General features: G+C 41.3%; 1 protein-coding gene across 1 annotated transcript in view; it reads left to right on the top strand.

Annotated features, from left to right (window-relative positions):
* The window catches only part of TAFA4 (TAFA chemokine like family member 4), a 40,624-nt gene extending 31,630 nt beyond the window's left edge, over positions 1 to 8,994 (top strand). The window contains 2 exon segments of the mRNA XM_058813085.1: positions 5,051 to 5,206; positions 8,843 to 8,994. Coding sequence (XP_058669068.1) covers positions 5,051 to 5,206; positions 8,843 to 8,994 — 308 coding nt within the window.
* The last annotated feature ends 5,792 nt before the right edge of the window (positions 8,995 to 14,786 follow it).

The raw sequence follows: 14,786 nt of genomic DNA, 5'->3' as shown, positions 1-14,786 counted from the left end.
GATGCAGTTGATTTTGTGCAGACCAAGCTTGCTGCTTTTGAGGCTTTCTGAGGAATGTGCTGAGCTGGGCTCATCCTACTCCAGATTTGCTGCCCTCCACAGCATAGTAGCTCTCTTCATCAGAGGTGGCAGATTATGAAACAGAGATAAAAACTCCCTTTAAATTTGTATTTTCCTTATGTTTCTTAGCCAAGAAATGAGCAGAAAGAGGCGTTTGTTCAGGATTTCTGGTGGAGGCATGCTGCCTGCATGTATATTGCATTGAGACAGCACTCCCTGGGAGTGATCAGAATTAGTCACAGAGATGAAATGCATGTGGACAGAATTGGTTAGCAACCTTCTGAAAGCCTCCTTCTTTCTTTGATATGTTCCCTGTGGTTTTGAAGTGCATCACTACCATGTTTGATATTTTATTAACAATAATTGTATTTCCCTCTTTTCTTTTGAGCATTTCGAAGAGTTTTAGAAGTATTAATTGGTATCTGCCCTTTGACTCCTATGAAGAAAGTGAAAATAAGGTCTTGTCAAATATGTTTGTTGAAAAAAAAGTACTAAGAGTAATACTGAGAATATTAAGAATACCACTGGGAATAAACAGTTCAGTAGTGATTATTGAGTCATCTCCACAAGCCAACACAACTGCTGTGAGTAATGTTCAAGTTCAATAATTTTCTAGTTTGTGCTTTCTTGTTCTTCAGAGATGTCTGTGTTCTCTGAAATCCTGGGGGGCTGCATTGCAGCTCTGCACAAAACATTCTCCTGTGATAAAAATCCTACAGATGGCAAGTAAATGGTCACAGAACCTTCATGTGGCCACTTCTTGAGGTCATTAAGAAGCATTCTAGACCTGGGCACCTGAGGGCTGCTGTTATCTGTAGGTATTTCATTATGGAAGGCAGCAAAATTCAAGGCAGGGAGAATCCTGGAGGTTGTTTCATCAGGGAGCCTTGTCCCATTGTGTCTGTGCCTGTATGGGAGACAGAGAAAGTGAACCAGAGCAGCACTGGTGTTTCTGGGGAGGAAAAGCTGTAAGGAAATTAGGATATGGATAGAAACACACATGCCAAACTGCTGATAGGAGGAAACACAGAGCTGTGTGGTTTTCAACACCCATCCCTTGTCCTGTACCATGCCTGGCTGGCCCACGCTCTCGCTTCAGTGTGCAGAAGCTGCTCTGTGACACAGACCTTCCTGTGATGCTGATAAAATGTTTCTGCCTCTGGAGGGTTTACTTATTTAAAAGGGAAGATGTAACCAAATTTCAACCCCAAATACTGACAGCCCTGAAGTCACAGATCTGAGTAGGTTTACACATGATGAGCTATGAATTTATGGGCTTTGCTCTCCACAGCTTTTCTCCCTCTCTCTCACTGCATTTCTCCCTGAAATGGCTTTCCTGATGTGTCCAGCATAGAATTCATTTACTGTGATCTTCACATTTTGAAAACTCTTCACTCCCTGCTCTTCTAATGACTTGGCTTCCAGAGAATCCATCAATTATAAAATATTTTAAGGCATTTCTTGAGTGTTTCTGTCAGTATAATCTCAGCTGCATGTTAAGTGTACTTTAAACCTGAGGTGAAGGTTTATTTAGTGCAAGATGAATATTAAAATGTACAGGAGAGAATTCTTATATTCTTTCTTTTTGCTGATGTTAGGCACTTGAATGCAAATACAACAGGTTTCAGTAGATCTAGGGAGGAATAGATTGAGTTAGGGTTGGTTAAGATTTTTTGTGAATTTTCTTAAATGTGGAAGCCACTCTGCAAACAAATGTTTATCCTCTAGATTCCTGAGCACTGGCAAAAACAGGACTGAAAGGCACCACTTTAACCCTCAGCATTTGTTCAGCACCTGCTCACAGATGTGCCTGAATATTAAGGAGAAATTCATATGGTGCTCAACAGCATAAAAAGTGTCAGGATGTGTGTGAACAAGCAGGAGGAAATATCGATGTGAGCGTGTAGGAGGGGAAAGACTATTACAAGGGCAATCCAATTAATGCAAATGATGCATGCAGATGTCTGGGGCTTTTTAGTGCTGTACTCCATAAGAGCTGTGCATGAGGGGTGAGGGAGGGGAGTGCTGCCTTCCCTTGTGTGGCAGGGCTGTTTTCAGATCTGGCATCCCACTCCTGCCCGGAGATGGAGAGGGGACACCTTCCCTCACCTGCTGGTGGAGCTGCCAAAGAGGAATGTGAGTGAAACAGCTCCTGAACCCAGGGCTGCTTTCAGGAGGCATCTTAATCTCAGCTTCTGCAAACAGCTGTGTGTCTGTTGACTCCTGGCACTCCAGGGCACCACTGTCACTGCTTCAAAAGTCAAACAAGATAATTGAAAGGCAGCCCCAGGTTTTTGGGGCTGTATGCTCAGGGCCCGAGTGTTTGATTTGCTTTGGTATTGGCTTAACAGGACTGTACACCTAAAGGAAGCAGGGTTTGAGGTGGAAAATAGACACCCTTGCAGCTACATATTGATCCTTGGAGCTGGATCTTGTCCGTCCTTATGACGTACCCTCTGGAAAAAAGGCTTCTCTTATCTCGGCATCTGATGTCTGGTGAATTGTGACTTTGCTTAAGGACAAGGCCTGGCCGCTTGGTTTTTCAGATGAGATACGTGGCAAACGCAAATATGTGGCCTGAGCAGCTCAGAATTTTTGCTTTATATTTCTTCCTTTGTAAAATCTCATTCTCAAGAGACCAAGCAGACTCTGACCTTGCTCTCCTGAAGTGAATAGAAACTCTGCTGTTGATTCCAGTCAATGCAGGACAAGCACGGTGAGCACTGTAGGAAACCAATGGAAATTTTTCCTGTTTACTCCAAAGAGTTTTGATTCAAGATATAGCACTAAAAAACCAGATAATTAAATAAATATTAAAGTTATTTAATAAGTAAATTAACAACCTCTCTTAAATAACAATCTCATTTTACAAAATCTTTTCTGTCACAACTTGTGCCACCTTTTCTCCAAGCATTGTCATGTCAGGTATTTTGAGGAACAATGCTTTGGGATGAAGTGAGAAATTTGCTTTCTCTTTTGTGTGTTTTCCATATTGACTTACAGAGAAGTTGTTGTTCTCCTGACTAGTAGCTGTTTTCATTTTTTCCATGTTTATTATTAAGTACTCGCATGAAAAGTCAGTCTCCCAACAAACTTATTACAGTGGCTCTGAAGATACTTTTATGTTGTCTTCAGCATTTTGCCAACTTGCTGTAAAATACCTTATACATTTTTCTACTGTAGCAAATTTTGCTTAAAAGTAGTGTAGCTTTGTCCTCAGGGAAAGAAAAAGGAAAAAACCTCAAAAAGCTCTGTGTAGATATAATTTTTAAAAAAGTTGAGTGCTCAAGTAGAACACCACATTTCCACTCCAAGATTGAATATGCATAGTTTCTTGTCCATTGAGGTTGTTATGAATACAAATTTGGCAAGAAAATCCAGGCAGCCAAGTGCTTTCACAAGTATTTCAGCTGTGCTTGAAATACTTGTGAAACCAAAACATACACAGCAAGGAACACTGCCAAGCCAACTTTTTAAAAGAGTTATATGTATGTATTTAATACTTTTTTTTTAAGAACTCCCCCCATAGAAGTATAAATTGCATTGCTAACTCTTTTTGAAAGTTAAGATCTCACACTAATCAAGTTATAACATTTTCTGCACAAAAATTACAGTAATCTTTATTCCTCAGGAAAATTTCATTTGTAAAGGTGCGCCTGATGTTAGTTAGCAGCAGATACTGTAAAAAAATAACCCAACCTAAAAAATCCAAACAAAAACCTCCAAACAGGGCAAACATGGAGTGAGGAAGAAGCAGGATAACTCTGAGGTTTGTCGCTTGGAGGATTTTCTGTTTGTGGAGAGTTCTCTGCCTTCCCCCTGCATTTCTTTATTCTCTGTGCCTTTGATATCAGCCACACCTACACCAATATCTGGGCTGTCTCTCTTCTCATGCTTTGTGCTGCTTTGATGGTGACTATTTTTGTTATTCTCAGTGTTGTCTCTGTCTCTCTCTCTTATGAAATAACTCACCCTGCTCTGTAGTGCTGTTAATTTACAAGGTGCTTTACAAACACAGATAAGAGCCATCCAAGGCTCTACTCTAAATAAGACAAGACAAATGCAAGATGAAGCACTTGAAGGCTGCTCAGGAAAGTGAGGACATGGAAATTACTTTATGCAAGGAGCTGAGGGGCTTGTGAAGTGGAGTTTCTGAGAGGAGGTTTAGGCAGGATGGAGAGGAAGTTTGGCAGGGGAGGAAAATGATCAGCTGCAAGGAGCACTGAGGTGAGATGTGAAGGCAAGAGCAAAGGAGGGGAAAAATCAACTTGGAGAAAAGCAGGAGCAGATAATATTTATCAGAGGTTTGTTCAGAATGGTCTGTGAGGGAACTGAAGAAATCCATACAGTTTGGGTATGTTTACTTTTTCTCCTTATGGACAAAATTTGACTATCTCTGACAGCTTTACAGCCTACCTTGTTCTCAGCCTGTCTGTGATGGCAAGCATAGCAAGCAGTGCTTACATGTGGATGTGTCAAAAAGTTTCCCTACTGTTTAAGATGTCTCTCTTGTATTAAATATTACCCTATCCACTGTGTCCATTTATGAAGGGAAAGATCTAAATATAAAACCTGATGGATGTCAGGACGGCAAAGGAAGATGACTGTGCTCTTTTTGCCTTCATCATTTAACTGATTACTCTGACCTGCTCTGTTTTTGTAAGGGTGAGGGAAGATAGATTGGAAAACTGACTTACAAAAGCTAATTTCATAAGGAAGAATAGTATATATAAACTCAGGGAATGAGCCAGATCCTGTTGGAACCCTGGCTGCTGAGAATTTAAGCTTTCTGTGCTGACAGACACTGACCCCCAAGAGAACGCTGCATTTGACCTGAGGCCATGGAGAAAGCTTCCAAAAAGCTTCACCTTCTAATAAGATGAAGTCCCCCTCATCATTCTTCCCTGCCACAACAGTCATCCTATTTCGACGGTTTCTCACAGGCACTGATGTGTTTTTTCTCTCCATCCTTTGCCTCTGGGGCTGTTAGGGCAGCACCAGGTGAAGCAGGGCACGTGTGAGGTGGTGGCCGTGCACCGGTGCTGCAACAAGAACCGGATCGAGGAGCGCTCCCAGACCGTGAAGTGCTCCTGCTTCCCAGGCCAGGTGGCCGGCACCACGCGGGCCCAGCCCTCCTGCGTGGAAGGTGAGTGCTGGGTTGTCATTTCAGGCTTTACCCCAAAACCTGTGTCCCTCCTCTGAAGATTCTCTCCCAGGTGTGTCAGTCATCCTTCCTTTCCCCTCCCTGACCCCTCCCAGCACTGTCTGTCAGTCCTGCAATTCCAGAAGGGCGTTGAGTGATTGGCAGAATCAAAGGATGCCCTCTACCCCTGGGGGGCATTGGGCCATCCAGGTGTCCTTTGTCCCTTGAGACCTCTCATGTACACCTGGTTGGTGGCTCCCTACCCCTCTCCCTGGGGTTCAAAGGAGCAGCAACCCCAGGCTCAGGGAGTTCTGTTGGAGCTGCTGCTGCATTCAGAGGCCTGTGGGTCAGAATAAAGCTCTGGATCCAAACCCTCCATCAGAACCGACTCCTTTCTTTCACCACTGCCTTAAAGGTGAAGGAAAGAGATGAAACCTTCTCTGTCAGGGGAAAACCTGAGGAGCAGACCCTCTTAAGGGAGGAGGCTCCATCCCACCACCACCAGAGCTCCTGCAGGCCTGGACTTGTCTCCACAAGGCCAGCTGCAGCATCCAGCCGGCCAAAAGTGTCTCTGGAATGAAACACCACACATCCAGCCGGCCAAAAGTGTCTGTGGGGTGAAACACCACACACCTAGCCAGCCAAAAGTGTCTGTGGGGTGAAACACCACATACCCAGCCGGCCAAAAGCGTCTGTGGAGTGAAACACCACACACCCAGCCGGCCAAAAGTGTCTCTGGGGTGAAACACCACACATCCCACAGCCAAAAGTGTCTGTGGGGTGAAACACCACACACCCAGCCGGCCAAAAGTGTCTCTGGGGTGAAACACCACAGTGCTGCTGTTTGGTTCAGCACCAAGGCCAGACGAGCTCAGGCACGTCCTGTCCACCTATATTGGTAAATATTCCGATAGTGAGAGCCTCTGCTCACTCCTGCCTTGTTAAGATTGTTTGAGTTTATTCTCCTTGATGTCTGACTTCCCACTGCCTCAAAAAAGCATAATCCTTCCTTTTGTTAATTTTAGAGACATCTCTGTGTGTTGTTGATAATGAGCCTGTGCATAAATCTTGGTGTAATTAATCCTCTTAATATATGTGCTGGTCCATTTCATGTCTGTGCCAATAAAACTTCTCAATTTTTTTCCCACAGAAGAATTCTCCTCTAAAACTAGTTTGAAAACAGCATAAGCCAAGAAATTCAGGCTTATGATATTAACTCTTCCAGATGTCTTAAGACTTAGTAGCTTGGCTAAAAATTCACTGGATAATAAATGCAGCCCTAAGACTGGGAATGCACATGGGGCCGGGACATCTGACATGGAGAGCTTTTCTCTAAATCAATATTCACCATTTAATTTGCCTATTTTTTTAGGGATTGCTGCTCTTGTTAAGTTAGTAAATCTACTTCAAGACAGATTTTTTTCTTCATCTTAAAGTTACCAAAATCCCTCATTCCATTAATTCATAAGCAAGATCCTGTTTTTATTCTTTTGTGCCTCAAATCGCAACCAGTTCACTTAAACATAAAAAAAAAGTTTTTAAGTCCAGTTCTAATCTAATATTCAGAAATATTTAGTGTCAGACATAGAACTCTATGTTCTGTGTGAATGTAAATATGTTCTATGTAAATTTGTGTTCTATGTAAACATGAATCTGTTTTGTGATTTTTTTTTTACCTATTACAAAGCTGTCAAAAGAGATATTTTTTAAAAGTAGATTTAAAAAAAATAGGTGCCTAGTGTTTTTATGCTTTATAATTCAGCAGTTCAGTTTAATGGTGCATTTTCTTAGGGAGTTTTCTTGTTACATCAGGAGTGTCTTCTGCATTTTTAGGTAACACATCAAATAGCAGAAATACTTTTACATGTAACAGATAATAGAAGTCAGGCATTATTTTAAGCTCACTTAAAGACTGCAAAAGTGGCACTGTCATTCTATGGCAGAAATATATAAATACTGCAGAAGCTTGATTCAGCCAACAGTTGCTGAAGGAATTTAGTTTTTTTTTTATTCAAGTATAGTTGCAATTAAGTGTAACAAAATATTATGAATGTAAGATTTTGACTGTTCAAGTGGAAGCCTTTGATTCCCCTCACTCCTTAGGGTAATGCTTTACCAGGCTTAGCTTATTTTTGCCAGCATCTGGGACTGGAGTGAGTTGCTGCAGCACAGAAGCTGAAACTCCCTTTCCTCAGCCTCAGGATCTGATGTGTTTTCTCCCACTCTGTACATACCCTGCAGTAGACTCCTACACTGTGAAAGCAAGAAACTGTTTGAGTCTTCAATTTGCATACTACAGACTGATACAGACATTTAGGGGCTTTGTCCTGAGTGCAGGCTTTATCAGAAATGATCTCTCACCTCCCAGGGAAGCACAGTCAGGTTTCACCCATTTTTTGTCCACAATCAATCAGTATCAATGCAAATGATCTGAGACCCAGATGGAAGTTCATACATTTATTTTGTAATGTTATAAGGCTGAAATGTTAGTTTATAAAAGCCAAAGCTGTGTTCCAAAAGTGTGTCTTTTCATAACATTTTTCAGTAAAAGTGCAAAACAAAGGTAACTGAATGAACATTTCAGCAATATCCTGATGTCAGCTTCCCTGCTTGACACCCCAATTTAAAGGTTGCAGAAGAACAAATATGTCTTGAAATTAAAAGGGAAAAAAGTGCTTTACAAGAAGTAGACTCCATTATTTTTGTTCATCTCATCTGAATATGTTATCTTTTAAGGCATGTGATTCAATAGTTTGTGCACATAGTAGCATAATGCAGACTGGCTGAATCCACATCTTAAGCCATATTTTATTTTGAAATCCAATATAGATTATGTAGGATTGTGTACTGATATGATTCATAACAATTTTCTGGGATTTGATGAGTGCCATGAACAATGCAAACCTGAGAAATGCATGCAGGTGTTTGTGCTGTTGTTAACAGCAGGTTTATAAGGTCATGGCTACATTTCTAAAAGGAATAGGCATGGTCTTAATAGAAATTGGCTTAAGGGTAGAGAATTAATAAATTTGCCCAGTTAAGGTGTACAACTGTGGCCTTCCAAAACATATTGCAGAAGTGGCAGTGTGACTGCAAATGGATTTTTTAGTCAATATTCTAGTGCTTGCCAGAGGTTTCCCTGTTCTTACCTGCAGTATTTGCTGACACACCTCTGGGGTTTACGTCTCTGTGCAATTCTATTTTCTCACCCAGTGAAGGGAGAAACTGGCATTTCTCTGTCCAGTCTCCCATATGCATGTATGGATTAAACAAGAAGTCTCGGCTTCATTCCCCCTTACAGCAGGTACATGACTGAAGCATGCAAATGAAGGAGAAAAGTCGTTTTTGTAGTCTGTGGAGATGGAAAGGCACTTCCAGAGGTCAATTCAAATGTTGGAATCAGTCTCTGGTGGTGCCTGCCTCTTTCTCATTTGGATATGGCATTTACCTTTCTGAGAGCTGGTGAAGTGTTCTCTCACTTTTTTACCTCAAACACACTCCATGTAATTCACTATTAAACCAGTCATTGTTGATTTTCCATTTTGAAATCAACTAATTGAACATGGCACAGACAACCGCCCTGCAATAAAACAAGGGTGACAAAAAATATATTGTTTCTGTTTCCTGCTTCTTTTTCAGCTTCCATTGTCCTGCAGAAGTGGTGGTGTCACATGAACCCCTGTTTGGATGGAGAGGACTGTAAAGTACTACCAGACTATTCAGGTTGGTCTTGCAGCAGTGGAAATAAAATCAAAACCACAAAGGCAAGTACAGAGATCACCTATATTTAAAGGTGCCATTCTGCTGATTGCTCTTATTGCATTTTGTCTGTGGGTGTGAGCACCAGTCTTGGCCTTCTCAAAGTTTTGGAAAGCTGTGATTAATTGGTTGCTCTCAGAGAGGAAATATTAGCTCAGAACTGCCCCTTCACTCCTGCAATCACACTGAAAATGGCCCTGATTCAGTCTGCAGTGAGCCAAAGAAATTATTTCATTGTGCTCAGTGCTAGAGGGATAATCATGTTCCAGAACCAATTCTTCAATTTGCAGGCTGAGTACAGGGATCCAAGATCTTTACCACTGTCACATAAACTTAGATTCCTGTGCTGGACAGCGTTTTACCTTTTGAAAGTACCAGTCTGGCTTGGGAGTTGCTGAGAACCTGCACTGATGACAGTGTGCCATACTGAGCATCACTGGAAATCAGGCTGGTTCAGAATATTTCTAATTACAGACCACCCTGTAGGTGGCCTGATTTATTTTTTTTTAAACCAAACCTTTGCTTATGTCATCTTATTTCTTAACTAATGGAGAGAAAATATCATGTCCTCTGTCTGCCTGGCAATTTAAAATGAGTTCAGTGCATTGAAGTTCAGCAAGTCACAGCAAACTGCATGTCTAAATACATCATAAACCAGGAGTCTTTAGCAGGCAATAGCAAGGAGAGACATATGCTCGGCTTTTCCCTTTACAGCCTCTTCTAGCTGGGAAAGAATGTTCTTCATTAGGTTACAGTCTGAGTTAATAAGCAATACTGTCACCAAATGTTGTTTAGTGAAGGCTGCTCTGAGCAGTGAAAACTGCACTAATTTGTGGATGGATGAGAGGAAATTGGATGTTTTGGGCAGCTGTGCTGTGGCACTGGTGCTCTGTAGACATTGCACAAAGGCAGTGGCATCCCTGCTCGTGGCAGAGGGGTTGGAAGTAGAAGATTTTCAAGAACCTTTACAACCCCAACCTTTCTATGACTCTGTGGCCAGTGATATTTATCAAGTGCCAAAGATGTAGTCTATAGCATGCCTGGGTCCTGCTGATCTCCTGTGGTGGACACTACATCTGGAATTTGGCCTGCAAACCCTGGAATCAGTGTGGATAACTGGGACTCAGTTACTGCAAGTTAAAAATTACCTCAGCCTTTCAGTTTTTTCCCCAGGGCTGATTTTTAACTACTCATTTGTAGATCAGGAGTAGCATTGTAGCATCCACTGAAGGGTGGGACTGGTGAACAGGAGTTCTAGATGTTGTACAAGACAACTTCATCTCTGGACATACCAAGAGAGAGCTGACAGTTTATACCAAAAGGACTTTATTGGAGAAGAGTGAGTCAGGTTAATTATTCTTTGAGTGAGGGTTAATTATCCTTGATGCCTTGGACAGATACTCGAGGGGTGGGTGGCAGAACAAAGACTTTTATGTTGGCACTGATGTCTGAATTGTCAGATCCTCATCATGCAGCTGCCTCTTCCTTCCTCTGGACAGCTGTAAGGAAACTAGAATGGAAAGAGAGTCCCAGGGAAAAGGGAAATATGGCATAGCATATATTTTTATTTTGAAAATGAACCAAAGATTTGTCTCAGATTAATAAAACAAATATTTCTTAGGTATGTTATTAAAATTTTACACAAAGAGGCCTATTTGAACAGCCAAACTGTTGAGTCACCTGTGAGCCTCAGCAATGGGATGCTCAAATCAGACACAGCAAAACCTTTTGGGACAATTACAGAAAGTGTATGCAAACATGAATTTTTTCCAATTTAATAGTTGCCTTATGTCTAAAACACAATAGTTGAGATCCATTCCATACGAATTCTTTTTCTGTGTTATGCACCAGAGATGATCTCATTGCCATTTAAATTTGTAATCAATTTTTGAAGCTTTTTAAGACCCTGGGATCAGTGCTGCGTGGGACAGGTTAATTATACACTGAAAGAGGAAATGTCATTTAACCAACTTTAAGTCCTCTATCTTCTCATTCCATGAAAATAAGCAAAAATAGTGTAACTAAAATATTTGAAGCAGAGGAGACTGCTGACACGACTCAGTATTTAGATGAACAGTTAGTGTCTGAGTGGGACAGTTAAAATGTGCAAAGCTGAGGAATTTGCATCTTCCATCAGTTCCCTCAGGGAAGGAAATAAAAACTTCTCTATGCTGAGTGTCTGTTTAGTTTTGTGACACATGTAGACACTGCAGAGCAGAGCTGACAAAGCTTTCCTCCTTCCAGCTGCCTATTCTCATCCATTTCCAGGACAGGAAATCCAGCAGGACCCTCCTCACTGTGCAGCCAGAGCTGTGTCCTGTGTGTGCATCAAGGCTTCAACACATCCCTCCAGCCCCTCCAGGGTCCTGAGGGAGTTCTGCTGGCTGGGGGAGATTTCTGCTGCAGGAACAATTTATTCCAATGTGCTGCCAGGTCCCTGATTCCCTCCCATGGGATGGACCCCTGGGAATGGGCAGCAGTTTGCATGAATGGCCCTTTGGGATGTAAATCCTACACTTGTGTTGGAGGCATTGGGAATGACATGAAGCAAAGTAAAATAGGAGATGTCCAGGAGGTGTTGGTGGCAAATTTAACGGTGAATTGCCATTTCTTTATCTGCAAATCTCCCTCATGCTATGAAATAACATGTAATTAACATTTCTATGGAGATTCTGCTTCTCTGTGTGATATAAAGGTGTGGCTGGGGCAAGTTCATTCATTGTCTATTTGTGTGCAGTTTTTTGCAGTAACAATGCACTTGATATCCTTTTTTTGGTCGATTCTGTGTAAGTAACTCTTTCCTCTCCTTTTATAGGTAACACGGTAGCAAAGGCTAAACCTGAGGGCCACTCCCAGAACTATGGCACACGGAACTGTTCCTTGGCTGTCACACAGAGACCCTTTTTTGTCATGCTGTTATTGACTTCACCCTTTGAACTTGCAAAGGAGTTGGGAAAAAGGGACAGCACTTCTCCTTTGAACTGTGGCTGCAGCTCCTGAACCTGGATTTTGCTATATTGGTACATTACAATCTCACAAGAAAAATCAGGGAGATTTGGTTCTGCCTGAAACGCACCTTGGATTCCCAAGGATCTGAGACCTGGCTGAAAATTGTGGAAGAACACACCTGAACTTCTTGTGGTGCACCAAGGATAAGACTTTCCTAATGACACAAAGATATGTAAAATTGTTTTAAATGAGTTTAGGTCATGAATGTAACTTAGGGGATCATAGAAAGAAAATGCTGATGTTAGAACTGGTACAGATGATCTCTAAGGTCTTTTCAACCTCTATGATTCTATGGATTTGTCTGAGGTGTTTCTTGCATACAGTACAACATCAAAATACAAAGCTGATCCCAGTGAATTGATGGGACCGTGTTAGTAAATTATGTCTTAGTGTATTTTCAACTGTAATTTAGTACCTATCAAGGTGGTATGAAGGTGAAAAGATGGAACTTATAGAATTAGTAGCAATTATTGTAGGGCAATAAACTTTGGTTATAGCTGTGCAATTAGATTTATTTCCTTAGATAGTTCTAGGTAGTTTAACCTTTACATTCATAAGTGATGACAGGAAAGCATGAGGAAGAGATAAAATTTGAAAGCAGGCATAGTTTTTCTTGTCCTAAAATAAATCCATTCTCTAGGGGAATAGCAAAGTATACATATTCCTTGCCTCTTTGAATCTAGATATGGGAAAGAATTTAGCCATTAGCTAAAAATATTCATTGAGATGCCTCAAAAAAAAGGCGAGCAGGCTTGTACTGCATAAGGAAGGCTTACTGGAATGGGAGTAATTTATTTGGATTTTCATTGCTTTGGTTATATCCTAATAGGTAACATACTTAAAATTCATAAGCAAAATTCTAGATAAAAGTAAATTTTCAGTTTCAATTAGTTCTTGTTTAGAATGATTATAATAATTAAATGTCCAGTTCCTTGACAGACTGAATTTCCAAGTGGTTACATTTTGAGACACGTAATTGTTCCCTATTATTGTAGATGCATTTCATGCTCTTTTTTTTATTTGCCTGTTAGAGATTTTTTGTCATCAGTCTTCATAAATAGAATAGAGGGTAGAGGTGAAGCTGCAGCCAGTCTGCTCCCCCTGACATTGCAGCAGACTGAAGTGCAGTGGTGCAGATGAACTGCTGGTGACCCAGAGACAGAAGTCATTGTTATGCTTTATGTAAATATTGGGGTAACAATGCACATCCAATTTTTATACACACTGAAAGGTGGAAAAAAAAAAGCTGTCTAGTACTAATGTAAGTCATTGTGCATAAGCTCTCTAGTGTAGGGGAAAGATCCCATCAGCAATGGGAAGCTGTTCAGGGTCATTATTATTAAATTCTGATTTGCTGGAGTGAGTGGGAGCATTCAGCCAGTTAATTCCACCAGAGTCAGTGGTGGGAGGATCTGGCCCTGTGTTTTTTTGGTTTTGATTTCCTCGGTTTAGGTCACTTTCCATTATGTATTTGATTACAGCTGGGATCATAGTGGTCATTGTACTCAGTGATAAGCAAACAAGAGATTTTCTGCTCTGTGCTTGGACAGCTGAACAGTTAATAGACTCTGCTTGCCCTAATGAGCTCTACATTCCCAATATTTTTCCATTGTTTTGATTTTCCGATTAAATTTTAAAATTACTATTTCTATTGTTTCTCTGCATATATACTCATGGTGTCATCAGGGGAGATCCTTTTCATTTGCTATTTGTACAGTGTTTACCCATAACTGGAATTTATTTATTTTGGTAAGTGTTCTATGGTGATGTTAAGTTAAAACCATTTCTGAGATGTTCTAGATGGGAAAAAAAGAGTTTTAGAGAAAAGTTGTCTATTTTTGAAGGTAAATTCAAAGAAAATAAGTTACTTTCCAGTGGTTATATACTGGATTTGTGGTGGAATTGAGAACAAAACCAGAACTTCTCAATTCGCTGCTACCCCAAAGGGGTGAAATGTGTCACATACCCTGAAATGGCCCCCTGGAAGCTTTTGCTGTCACTAAGGACAGGGGAAAACTACAATGTAAATTTGGTAGTAGGGAATTATGAAATATGGCCCAAATGAATGACTTGCTTTCCTTGAAGCCCAGCCCATGGCAGAGATTTTATATTCCCAAAGAAGCTTTGTTTCAGGGGATCTTGGGTCAGTTTACAGCCTTTTCTGACTCGTTGCACAGGTGCTGTGATGTGTGCCTGCCTCTCCTTTTGGAGCAGTGCTGCTGCTTCCAGTGCTGTTGTCTGGCATCTGACACCAGCTTTGCCCTTCTGCTAGGAGGCAGCAGAATTAAATCTCTGCCAGCTGCTCTGCCGGGGGAATAGAGAGATCCGTGCCTCAGATCCTTGGTGTGCTCTCTCTGGAATAGTCTGTGTCTCACTGCTGCTTCTAGAGGAGCAGTTTTGGTAGGCAGCAATCCTCACCAGCTCTTTGCAGCCTCAGGCTGCTCCCACTGTTGAGCTTCTGGGGGCCAAATCCTGTGGGTCATCACACCCAGGGTTTTGTTTGGACAGACACTCTCCTGTGCTGGTTCAGAGAATAATCCTCTTGCTCTAAAAGTGGCAATGTCTTTCCATGCAGTTTCAAACAAAGATTATTGCAGACACTCACTTCTCTGATGATATATTAATATCCAAGCTGAGCTGATTCATATTCTGATTATACCTTTATCTTATTTCTTAACTTTGTTCTTTTTGTCCCTCCTCAGGATGACCCTGAAGCCTTTCCTTTCCTCCAGGTGACATTTGAGTGGGCATAAAATAACTGTGGCTTCTTCGTGGCCTTTTTTCTCCCCTCTGCCTGTCTTTGTAGCCCTCCTTG

This window comes from Ammospiza caudacuta, chromosome 12 (genome assembly GCF_027887145.1).
Source record: "Ammospiza caudacuta isolate bAmmCau1 chromosome 12, bAmmCau1.pri, whole genome shotgun sequence".
Taxonomy (NCBI): Eukaryota; Metazoa; Chordata; class Aves; order Passeriformes; family Passerellidae; genus Ammospiza; species Ammospiza caudacuta.
This window is presented reverse-complemented; position numbering and strand designations above follow the sequence as displayed.